The sequence below is a fragment of the Lactuca virosa genome, chromosome 6 (assembly GCF_052849685.1).
Source record: "Lactuca virosa cultivar CGN04683 chromosome 6, Lactuca_virosa_CGN04683_v6, whole genome shotgun sequence".
NCBI lineage: Eukaryota > Viridiplantae > Streptophyta > Magnoliopsida > Asterales > Asteraceae > Lactuca > Lactuca virosa.
In genome coordinates, this window is record NC_136431.1 from 265,731,767 (window position 1) to 265,744,096 (window position 12,330).

General features: G+C 36.2%; 2 protein-coding genes across 2 annotated transcripts; both read right to left on the minus strand.

The window, feature by feature from the left end:
• Positions 1-3,908: 3,908 nt before the first annotated feature.
• LOC145120073 (serpin-ZX-like) lies at positions 3,909-5,426 on the minus strand. Its single transcript, XM_079055858.1, has 2 exons — positions 4,915-5,426; positions 3,909-4,809 (listed from the first exon to the last, which is right to left on the minus strand). Exons 1-2 carry the CDS (start codon positions 5,302-5,304, stop codon positions 4,027-4,029), a joined length of 1,173 nt encoding a protein of 390 aa, XP_078911984.1. The 5' UTR covers positions 5,305-5,426; the 3' UTR covers positions 3,909-4,026.
• A 1,432-nt stretch (positions 5,427-6,858) lies between these two features.
• Positions 6,859-11,343, minus strand: LOC145119593 (ent-kaurene oxidase-like). The gene is made up of 8 exons (XM_079055270.1): positions 10,263-11,343; positions 9,871-10,031; positions 8,789-8,950; positions 8,422-8,562; positions 7,943-8,197; positions 7,705-7,866; positions 7,422-7,616; positions 6,859-7,278 (listed from the first exon to the last, which is right to left on the minus strand). The coding sequence occupies exons 1-8, from the start codon at positions 10,414-10,416 to the stop codon at positions 6,970-6,972; spliced, it is 1,539 nt and encodes a 512-aa protein (XP_078911396.1). The 5' UTR covers positions 10,417-11,343; the 3' UTR covers positions 6,859-6,969.
• Positions 11,344-12,330: the final 987 nt, after the last annotated feature.

Consider the following 12,330-nt stretch of genomic DNA (forward strand, 5'->3'; position numbering starts at 1 on the left):
GACTTTTATTATACAAGAAAGAAAACAAATCATTTTTTTTTTTTTTTCTTTGACGATTTTAAATGATGAATTGTTTTTTGTTATCCATATATTCTCTTATTTTAAAGGGGGAAAAGACGACATGTCCTACAAAATTTTAGAATAAATAACATCGTTATATGCATTTTTTTGTTTTGTTAATTTTTTAATTTTTTGAATGTGAGTGTTTTTATAAGTAACTATTATATTATAGGCATAATGACATAAATTTTTTTAATTTTGTCGAAATGTATGCATTACCAAAGCTCTAAATAACGTTAGACGTAAATTGAAAGCAATATTAAGCCTCAAACATTTATGAGCCGTGGTGAACCATATCGTTTGTAAACGTGGCTTAAGGCAACAACTTGAGGAGTACGCTTAGCGTACTGTGACATCCCCTAAATTCTCGGCCAGAAAAGACCGATTTAATTTATGCTTTTTAAAATAAAATCAAAGAATTTTTTTAAAAGATATTGCGGAATTGGTCCCCAAAACAACATATGATAAAAGTTTATCAAAACCTTTCTTTAAGAAATATATAATTTCATTTTTATATTAAAACCTCGGGATGTCATGTTCCGATACAGATCAAAAGCATAAACAAGACATTATAAGCCTTACAACAATTATTTATAACTACTGGCCTATAATCCATAAATCACTCATCATCATCATCCGACTATGCTCGGGGTCCACTACCTGTAATCATAAAAAGCTGAGTGGGTCAGGTTTGGAAGCCTAGTGAGCATATAGGGTTTTCAACCCACAATAAATAAATTTATTGTACTTAAACATCAAACAATCAACCAAATTACCCCAACCCCATTATCTTATTTATTTCTTAAGGGTTTAACCTAAGAATCAACTATCACTCTTTCCTAAGGATTCATCTTAGGGAATAGGCACAAGGTCACACCATCACCAGGGTTTATACAACAGGCACTAAGTCCATAGCTGCCAAGGTTTATTCAACATGTGCTAAGTCCATAGCTCTCATTTATCGACAGTATTATTTACAGGTATTCCCCCTGCAATACATGTCAATGGGTTTTTAGAGTACATCAAATGAACATATAGTTCATTACACCTACAGGTTGCGGGCCTGCTAGTGTTCCACAGACTGTCTAGAATAGTCCATGGTTGTCATCCATACTCTGCTGAATGACGGGGGCCAACATTTTGGGTAAGTGATTCTCTCAGATTTCACCACTCACCCTCAACTCATGATCAATATTACTAATCATCTCCTTTATCCAACTCACCTTTCATCACACCCACTATTTCATCTACCCATGTTTTACCCAACATTTTTCGTAGATAAAAATACATATACAGTTTAAATTATTTAAAAACCTGTATAAATCATTCCTTCAACACCCATCTCAAATAAACAAACAATATATATTCACACAACACGTATTTTATGTAAAATACTTCATATCTATGTGTAAGGTGAAAGTAACTACACACTCACATGATTTGATGATAATCGGGCAGCAATTCGTTTCCTAAAACGTTCGTTTCTAATAAAACCGGGAGTTTTATTGAGAAACCGGGCTCTGCAAAAGTCGGGCTTCGAAACCGAAAAGATAAATTTTCCGGGCTTCACGGGCACTTCGTGGCGTATTCTGGGGCTTATAATTGATATCGGGGCTTCGGGGGATGTTAATTTGAAAGAAATATGGGTTTAGGGGCTAAAAGTGACAAGTTTTCAAAATACCCCCGGGAGGTCTCGCACCCCCTATTTATAGGGTCCGAAGCTCCTGATCCAACCGCTGAGAAGAGGCCACGCGTCGCTGATCCGGAGTTCGCAGGGGAAGGCTCGCACGAGGCTCGCACCTGCGAAGGCTTGCTGGAAGCCTCCTACTGGACCGAAGTCGGTTCTGGTGGTGGGGTCCGCAGGCGAGGGTGCGCAGATGGCAGCACGTGCGAGGGCCTCGGTGGCGGTTGCTGATTGGACCGCGGACTCGCAGTCCATGTGTGAGGCTCGGAGTCGTGGCGTGCGAGGTTCGGATTGGGCCTCCCTTCGGTCAAATCAGAATCCGACACGTGGCTTCGCATGACTCACCATTTCGGACAGGTGGCACATGCGAGGCGAGGGTGACGTGGCAACTCGTGACTATGCGAATTTTCTCGGTTTTTGTGCAAAAACTTCTAAAATCCATAACTTTCGCATACGAGCTCCGTTTTTGACGTTCTTTATATGCACGCGTAGGTAAAATTACGCTCTACAACTTCCGTTTAGACTTCGTCGGCTAATTTTGACTTTAATTTTTATATTATTATTTTTAACAGATCGGGACAAGAAATCCGTTAAAAATTCATAACTTCTTCATCCGACATCCGTTTTCGTCACAATTTTTACTGTTGTGCTACTATTTACGAGACCTTCGATTCTCGTTTAGGTTGTGTCGGCTAAAAATCACTCGATCTAAAATTCGAGTTTTTAGCTGGCTACTGCTAAGCTGAAACTTCGAAAAATCATAACTTCCTCATACGAAGTCAGATTCGGGCGTTCTTTTTATCGAACTTCTCGGTTTAACCAACACTACAAGTTTCGTTTAGATTACTAAGGCTAAAAAGTAGTTTATCGAAAACTCACTTTTTACGACATTCAGCACCGAACCGGTTTTGTCGTGAAACTTCGACAGGTCATAACTTCTTCGTTATAACTCGGATTTCGGCATTCTTTATATATCCGTAATCCTTGTCACGACCGCTACAACTTTCTTAATAGCTATCGGCTTTATCTAAAATTTAATTTTGACGCTTATTTTTATTCTTAATTAATTAACTCCTAGTAATTAAGCATAAAACACATAAAACACATAAAACACATAGAATTCACATAATTCCTTTTTCATTTCTTCAAAATGAGTCACAAAGGTTAACCTAGACCATTATGTCAATATTAATGCCTAGTCTAGAAACACGGGCGTTACACGTACTAAGGATGGTTGATCGCGGAGGTTCATCACGTACGTTAGGCGTACCAAGAGGTACGCGAGACGTACGTGACTGAAGACCAAAACCCTAATATTCGGGCTTGAGACCTAAGCGTACCCATATTGGTCTCATTTCGCCCCTTAACCTCAGATTTCCTTGTGAGTGTAACACTCCAATCCAGGTAATTACCCTTTATGCCCTTAAAATGATTTTCTTTGCAATATTATTCCCTGTCGTACGTTGGGCGTACTTATGGGTACGCTTAGTGTACCGAGGTGGAATGATCGCGAAGGTGAACCATGTACGTGGGGCGTACATGGCAAATGGACAAAACCCTAATATCCAGGATTGAAACCTATATAAACGTCCTTAAGTCTTTTGAACCAAACCCTAATCAGCCTCCATAGCCTCATTTCGTCCCTCAACCTCAGATTTCCTCGTGAGTTTTGATATATTGTTTATAATTTTTAATAGGTATATATAATTTAATAAATATTAAAAAAGTGGAAAAAAACCATTGATTTTGAGCTTCCAAAACCTCATCCCCTCGGGGCGCGCACGCACATAAATTATACATATATTAATTATATAATATAATAAACAAGAACATGATTTTGAGCTTCTAAAATTAAAAAAAAAACATGTTTTTAAGTTGTTAGTATAATGTTTTTAAGATGTCATAATTTTTTTTTGTTTTTTATTTTTAACATGTAAAATTTTGTTATAAATAAATATTTGTTACATAAAAAATAACTTCTTTTAGTCCAAACAACTTCTTTTTGCACAAAAAAACCAGCCCAAAATGGGCGAAGGAACGGGGGCGGCGGCGGGGTAATAAGGGGGATTCGGGGCGAGGGCAGGGGCGGGACCGTCCCGTTTGCCCGTGTTCACATCCCTATTAATTTACAAAGGTACAGCTTCGATCTAATGTACCATCTCCATTAACAAAACATCATATTTAAGAACCATCGACTGTTTACAAAATATAACAAGAATACAAAAATAAAACATAAAATAAAGTTCAACCATATCATATCGGTTCTGATTTTGACAACGGCATCAAGCATCACGAGGGTCAACCACCTGTCCAATAAACAACACAACTCCACTTTCATCTTCTCTAATCACAAACAAGAACGGATGATCAGCCACAAAGTCCACCTTCTCATAAGTTATCAGCGACATGAGCATCACACCACCTACAGTCGCTGCTGCAGCTTCCGTACCTTCTTCATTCACCTCCACAAACGCTTTATGATGAATACTTGAAACACACAAGTTTCTACCCATGGAGGATGAGGCTTCCACCATTCCAGTCATCCCTCCACCGGTGAATGGCAATACCAGACCTAGTTCCTTCAACATCTCAGATGCTTCAAACCCATAAGAGATCTTGAATTTCGGGATTAAAAACTGTCCGATTACTTTTCGGCGTGGAATATGACGATCCAAGAAGTCAGATTCAGAACCCATTTTCTGTAACAAAGATGGGATCCCATCCTTTTCATCTGGGAGTAGCAAGTACATTGAGAAACGGCGTTTATCTTCTCCCTGTAAATACGGAAGACTACAGACTTTGAAACCATCGAAGGAACCTACAAATTGCTTTTTCATGGTGGTCATGAAGGGTACTTCAACTTTGCTCCCATCGATGAGATGGAAGTCGTGGTCTTTTGTTTCTGATGGATCGAACTTCGCCTTCCAAGCTCCCTTGAAATAGACTGCGTTTGCTAAGACGAGCTTCGTGGTGTTGTCAACGGCGTCTGAAGGAAGGAGCTTTTTGATCAGGCCACCGGTCTGCTTTTCCGCCCACAGATTCACTTCATCGACAACCTCAATAGCCTTCAATTCGATCATCACATATGTTAAACTTTTTTTTTTGTTAATCTATAACTAATATCCTCCACTTCCGATCTTGAATTCTTAGAAAAGAAACAAAAAACTGACCTTGGTCTGGAAATCGACTTGATTAGAAGCGGCGTTGTAAACAGTGTCCACCACCTGTTTGAAAGAAGGTTTAAGAGAAAGGGTTTGCTCAACCCAAACACCGTTTGCGAGGGATAAACGAGGGCCACCACTTGGGCTACCGTCGGCGAAGATGGAGGACACGATATGCGAAGAAAGGGAGTTGAGGTCGTCGATGGAGTTTGTTTTGAGAAAAGTGAGAAACTGATCGAGTGTTTCACCATTGGAACCGGCGGCGACTAGGCTGAGGAGGACATGGATGGAAAGGGGAGAAAATACAGTGTTTGAGTTGACGGATATCTTGGAAAGGAGATGACTTGCGAGTTTGATTGAGACCTGAGTTTGGTTAGTGATTGATTGCTGAATCTCCATTTGTGTTTTTGAGACTGAAATCGGAGAAGATCGATCGATGACAATGAGATGGTGTGATCGGAAGATTTTAAGGTCGACATTTTGGGCAACGCTGTTAAGTAAAGAACCTGGTTGTTTGACCACGTATTCGCGCGGGACAACTATCACCCATATTAACACCTGTCAACTTTTGTTTAGAAGGAAAGCAACCAAATTATTGACTTTGAGAAAATATTTTGTTGTTTTTTATTGTGAACATTTTCTCTTATTTTAGAAGAAAAAAGAAAAATTATAAAACAAAACAACAACCGGCCTTTCTTCGATTTAGCAAAAGTAAACATCAATGCCAAGAAATTGTCTTAATTATTATATTTTTAAATTCAATCCCAATATCAGACCAAAAATATCAATGTAAAGATGAAGTTCTTTCTTGGACCATGATTCACATTTTGACAAATCATACACTTTAAAAGTGCACTCCAACGCAAGACAAAGTTGTTCTGAGAGATTTGTTTATCTTCCCCATGGCATCAAACACACACTCAGACCGTGTCAACAAAAACATCCGACTGGATTGGGTCAGAAGGCAATCAAACAACCCCTAAATTAACAATTCAACTAAAAGCTCCATTAAGCAACTTAAGTTGGGTTTCTTATATTTGACGGATATAATTGGGATAAACACAAGAAATACCAAAATGCTTCCATTTATTGTTTGGATAAACACAAGAAATAACAAAGTGCTTTCATTTATTGTTTTTATGATGTTCTTTTCTTTCTTGCTATTATATCATTGTAGTTTCAGGTTTTTTTTAAGCATTGTATTTTTAAAATATATCTAATTATAGCATTGTACTTTCAAAATTTTTCATTATTAAACATTATACTGATAGATCTGCTCAATATAGCAATGAGAAATATTTTTTATTTGGATGACATTATTATATTTGGGTAAGTCTTTCAAAGTATGCAATAGGAAGAGATAAAATAGAATGGTATAATAAACAATTCATTGGAAGTGCGTTACAATTTCTATTTTAACCTAATATTAAACGTGGCGTTAAAAATAATGATTAATAATGCTATCTTCATGGACATTCTCAATGGGAACATTTTCTAATCAAGTATCCTTGGTTGCATTACTAATTCCTATCTCTTGTTACAAAACACAAACCCTTGGGTTTCTCATATTGGCAAATATCTATGGGCAAAGTGAAAGAAATAGCAATGTACTTTCATTTGTTTTTGTGTAGCATCCTTCTTTCATTTCTTTCTATTATAACATTTTACTTGAAAAAAACTATTAGGACATTAAACCTTGAAAAATTAACTCAATTATAGCAGGATACCTTCAACTTCTTTCTTATTATAACATTATATTTGAAATATCTAAATTCAAAGTTTAAGCTTATGGCTCCTTAATCTTGGAACAAATGTAATTTTATATATATATATATATCTCATTATGATATTTTTCATAATAAAGGCCTTTTTTTTTATAACAATTTGATTTGTCTCCCATACATTTGGTAATTGTACTTTACTTATATTATACCAACATTTGCACTCTAAAGCTTCACATCAACAAAAGTTTTCATACTTACCTATTAATCCATATAAATATTGCAAAAACATTGATTTCTTTGTAACTAACAAAACAAAACAAAACAAAAGAAAACAAACTTTTCATTTTCTAGGGTTTATGAGTGCAAGAAGTGGATGAAGCTTTTGTGTTGTAAGCCCAAGTGTATTCACATCTTCTTCAGCTTCATCTTTCAGTTTCCACTCAAAATCCTGCACCAATCTTCCAATTCCAATGCAAGAAATCACCATGGCTTGAAGAGAACCTGCACACACTCTTTTTCCTCCCCCAAATGCCATTGTTTTATACAAATCCATACTCTCTTTTTCATTCAAAAACCTCTCAGGATTCCACTCTTCAGGATTCTCCCATACCTTCTTATCCATGTTACATCCATATATATTTATCGCCACCTACACAACAAAATAATTCATAATCTGTTACTAGAATTTGAGTAAATGACCATTTTACCCTTCTATATATAAATAAACGGTTAGCGTCTAAATACATTAACCTATGTTTTTTATTTATTATTTTAAAAAAAAAGGAGAAAAACCTCGGTTCCAGCTGGGACATGGTAGCCTCCTAGAACTGTATTCTCGTGAACGTATCTCAGGGGCATTATTGGAACAGGACAATGTTTTCTCAAGGTCTCTTGAAAAACAGCATATAAGTATGGAAGCTGAGATAAATTCTCCTCTGTGATCTTCTTTGATCCACAAACACTTTGGATTTCCTCATACAGACGATCCTAAAATGAATTAACAAAAAAAAAAATCAATTTGAAATTATTTAGTTCATTAATTCATGTGATTTTAAAGAAAAAAAAACAAACCAACCTGCATGTGTGGATTCTTTGCCAGTTCATACATTGCCCATTCTGTGGTGACCATGGTAGTGTCTGATGATTCGATAATTGGCTCCCATAAAGACATAAGAAGCTGTTTATCTGTTAATGTTTGTGCTTCTGATAGCAAGTAATCAATGTAGCTGTTCAAGTTCTGTTATTTAATTAATTAACAATTGTTATTATTAGCAAGAATTATATAATCTATGGAAATAAAAACACAAAATTACCTCGCCTGATGCGATACGTTTTTTATGTTCTTGAATAAGGGCTTTCATTACAGCTTCTCTTCGGGTATACATTCGATGGATTATGTTTTCAAAGCTTTTATTTGGGACCCACTTGAGATATGGAAAGAAATCTCTCCAGTCAACTTCAATGGCACCCATCATTGGGTCAACCACTAATACCTCAAAGATTTCCTCTCTTTTCATGGTGGTTTCTAGATCCTTCACGTATATGCTTTCAACATCCTTTCCCAATGCCTGTAAAAGTATCATGAAATATTTTATGTTTTCTTGAATTATTATTCAGACTGTGTTTGTTACACATGACATGACATGGCATAACTAATGGACAAAGTTTTTTAGGGTTACATTCAATAATGAGGATGAGAAGGGTATTTTTGTCTTTTTTCCAGACGAGACATGTCTCAACTTTTTTACTTTTGTCCCATTGACAAAAAAATTGTAGCATTAAGATAACTCACTTGTTTCATTGCTAGTCCAAAAAGTTCAGATTGGAATATTTTCCTGAGGTTCACTTCTTGATTAGGATTTTTTTCGAAAAACGCGTGTAGTTCATTTGAAACATTCTCCATCATGGTGTCTCTATGAGCACGATATTTCTTCTGAAAATTAAAAAAATAAAAAATAATAATTACTTAATATTGCAATATAGGCCAAAAGGGTTATTTTCCAGCAACTCTTGAGCTGGCCCACACTGTCATTTCCCAAAGTCATCATGTGAGAAGTAAATCAGGTAGATAGTTGTGTGTGCTGAAGAAGTCAAATTCACATTGGAATTGAAACTCTGACACTGTGATTGTTGATACTGCAAAAATTAATGTGACGAACCTGGGCATTTGGTCCCAAGACAGCAGTGAGTATATGACGTTTTACGGTTTTGTGATAGTCATTGTAATCACTCATAGCAACCATGGATTTATCTTCGGTCAGGACTTTTAATGCATATGATAGCTTTCTAGTTGAGATTGATGGAAATCTTGTAACAACTACCTATAGCAAATATTGTGCATTTATTAGTCATATGTTATCAAATCATTAAATTAAATGCAATAGATATAGATTTCACATTAGGGTAAAGTATGTTACATTAATTTAATTTATGATAAAGTAGTTTTTACTACATTTTGTAGTAATGTTTTATGCATGGTTAAATTGGTAAAATGTTATACACGTTTGAAATATAGTAGTATTAAGTAACACGCAACAAGGATAAATTAAATAAAGTATTTTTTACTAAATTTGTAATGATGTAATGGTTATATAAAACAATTGTCCATTATTTCGAAATGTTAACAATATTTTATACATGCAAAAAGGCAGTGGGAAGTCGGCAAATACAACATTATCTGGTTGAAGTAATAAAAAAATATATTATTTCTTATTGGGACTAGTGTTTTACAAAATCTACCAATTTACTCTTCCAGAAATAACAGCAAGCAAAATTAACCGTGATTGAGAATCCTTTTCTCAATATTGTATTAATAAAAGACGTTTTGGTCAACTGCTTCAAAAAAATTAAACGGTGGTATACAACTTCATTCCAGAAAAAAAAAAAAAAACATTTGTGGTAACATTTAAATTAATAATTATTAATGTATAAATAAATAAATTTACAAATAGATCCTTTAACAAGTAAAACACGTAATACGACATAAAATCCAATAAAAGACAAATAGTACATTTGTTCTTAAACCGAAAAAGCATTTTAAAAAAACAAGGAATAAACTATGAATATAAAATTATCTATTTAGTAATTAATAAATATTACATAATCTTACCAATAATCTATTATCTTAATCTTATTTTATATATTTTAAACATTTGATTATTAATTAAACCTGGCTCTCACAGTCTAATTCATGCTAATAATTGTTTAATTATTAAAACATTAGAGAGAAGGGGAAGAGCACCTCCTTGGCGATTTCATTGGAACTAACCACCACCATGGAAGTGGCTCCAGTTCTTATGGAGTAAATAGGCCCATACATCTCTGCCCATTTTGTAAAAGTCATGTATGGTTTCTTCTCCTTCAACTGCAGTAAATTCCCCAACACTGGTACCCCAGGCACCTCTGAAACATTCCAATTCCAATTTCACTCGTCATCAAACTTACAAATTCATCATCATCATCAATCAGACAGATAGGTATTAAGATCAAATCAACTAAAGAACCAACAAAATTCATATCAATTTCGCATTTGTATAATACGAATTTCAAAAAATTGTTAGTTAGAACGGAGTAGAACATACATACATACTGACATACATCCACATAAATCCAAATATCAGAGAATCGGAGTACCTGGAACAGGAGGGAGATGGTTGCTGTGATGAGAGGGAGAGGTATAGCTTCTGAGAAACCAGAAGTAAAGAGCAACCACAAGTGCGACGGCCGTGCCGCCTATGGCTATGGCGGTTCTCAGGGGAATTGTTTGCATATCGATCACGCCATCCATTTTCTGCAACAAGCCGGCAATAGAGAGAAAGAAGGGATGGGGGTGGTGCAGATGGTGGCGTAGGGGTGTTTGTGTTTCTATTTAGAAAGAATCATTTGAGTTCGAGTTTACACTTTACACTGAGTTCGATAACAACTTTATAGAGTCTCTTTTCAAATAACAAAGGCTAAATTACACGATTCGGGGTAATCTACACGATTGATCCTTATATTTACCTAAAATAACATTTATACCCTTATTGATTTATTTTTTTTGATTAATTTAACCTTGTTGATTAATAATAATAATAACCAATACAGGCCCCACCCCCTTTACCTCATTCCACCTTCTTCTCCTATGAAACCACCACCTGCTTCTTTTCTCTTCTTCTCTGATAAAAACCTTTTTATGTCCTCAGACCTTCCCAATCTTTGTGATCCTCTTCCACTCATCGCCACTGCAACCTCCGCCATTGCACCCAATGCCACATGGTCATCTTCACTGAAACCTGCAAAATCAATAGAAAGTATTGCCGGAAAACTCCACCGCCTGTTGATCTGGTAGTTTAGGCAAACAAAATCAAAATCCAATCAATTTAGGGAAAGATGTTTAAAATCGAATCTGTTGGTGATTCAATGTGTTATCCATAACAGGGTTCAGTGAGAGAGGACAAGACAGTGGCTGGAGGAGCGTGGTTTTTCCATTGGTACCCTTCACGCCTGTTGAGTTCTCACCGGCGTTAAGTTTCAGATCGGGTTATTGAACATAAAGAGCGGATATGAACGATTGGGAGAGGAAATGAGAGATAAAGTTAAGGTCAAAAGGAGGCGGTTGCCGGAAGTGAAAGATTGAGTCACCGGAATCTGGAACCGTAAGAGGAAGAAGCAGGTGAGAGGCGGTGATGGACATTGGAAATGCAGGTATCGAAGCCTGTGTATAGCCAGGAGATTGAAGGATTAGGATTAGATTTTTATTCTTTATTCTTTATTATATTACTAGGTTAGAACCGTGGATTTGGAATCCACGGGTGACAAAGCAAAAAAAATATTGAAATTTTGAAAAGTATAATTATTAATCGACAAAAAATGGACAAGTTTACTGTTACTTTTCTTCACAACTTTAATATATACTAGCAAAGAACTCGCGGCTACGCCGTTTTTGGGGTAATATGGGGAAAATCGGCAAACTTTAAAAAATACGTGCTGAAAGTGCAAATCACCGCAATTAAATACGTGCATTAAGATACGAAGACATTGGTTTGCTAAATCGACATACAAGAAGATTGCATCATGCATGGGTTCGAATCTCATTTCTTCCAGTCTTCGATCTTTCATTTCAATAAATAGTCAGCTGCGGGCTAAGAGGCCTCGTAGTAGCACTACTTAGTGACTAGGAGCGGAGAGACCTTTGCGCGTTCTTTTTGTTTGATCGGCCTATCTTCTTTCTATAAGCAAGCTCCCTCCGGCTGTCCAGGGACTGGACGGAAGACAAATAAGGGCTGCACAAGACTAAAAACCAGAGGCAACGTTCCGGGGTCTCCCCTCTTTCTGGCGGGCCTTCTTTCTTCTGCTTCCTTGTGCTTCTGAGATCCGGTCTTTCGTTCGCAACAAGGTAGCCATAGGAAGAACCTGTGGCTGGATTGAATCCTATGCCCTCAAGTTCTTCAAATAGGAGAGAAAGTCGACAATCCCTAAAATTAGATGTCCAAAGTGTACGACAACCAAAAGAAGGGACACTGGTGAAGAAAATCCAAAAATGTTGTGGCAATAATGTGAAAGTTGCCAAAGTTGAGAAAATATGGTGGCAAAATTCTAAAGGAGGTTTTTTTGTGTTTTTTATGTCAAAATGTAAAAGTTTTGACTATAAGGACGAAAAGTGTCAAATTCATTAAAGATTTGTGGCAAAAACACCAAAATATAAAACTTTTCACTGCAA

Excerpts from the sequence above, each read along its gene's own strand:
- LOC145119593 (XM_079055270.1), bottom strand. The coding sequence starts at position 10,416 with ATGGATGGCGTGATCGATATGCAAACAATTCCCCTGAGAACCGCCATA. Across the intron at positions 8,563-8,788 it reads TCTTGGGACCAAATGCCCAG|AAGAAATATCGTGCTCATAG; the intron begins GTTCGTCACATT and ends TTTAATTTTCAG. Across the intron at positions 8,198-8,421 it reads TTGGACTAGCAATGAAACAA|GCATTGGGAAAGGATGTTGA; the intron begins GTGAGTTATCTT and ends ATACTTTTACAG.
- LOC145120073 (XM_079055858.1), bottom strand. The coding sequence starts at position 5,304 with ATGGAGATTCAGCAATCAATCACTAACCAAACTCAGGTCTCAATCAAA. Across the intron at positions 4,810-4,914 it reads AAGTCGATTTCCAGACCAAG|GCTATTGAGGTTGTCGATGA; the intron begins GTCAGTTTTTTG and ends ATCGAATTGAAG.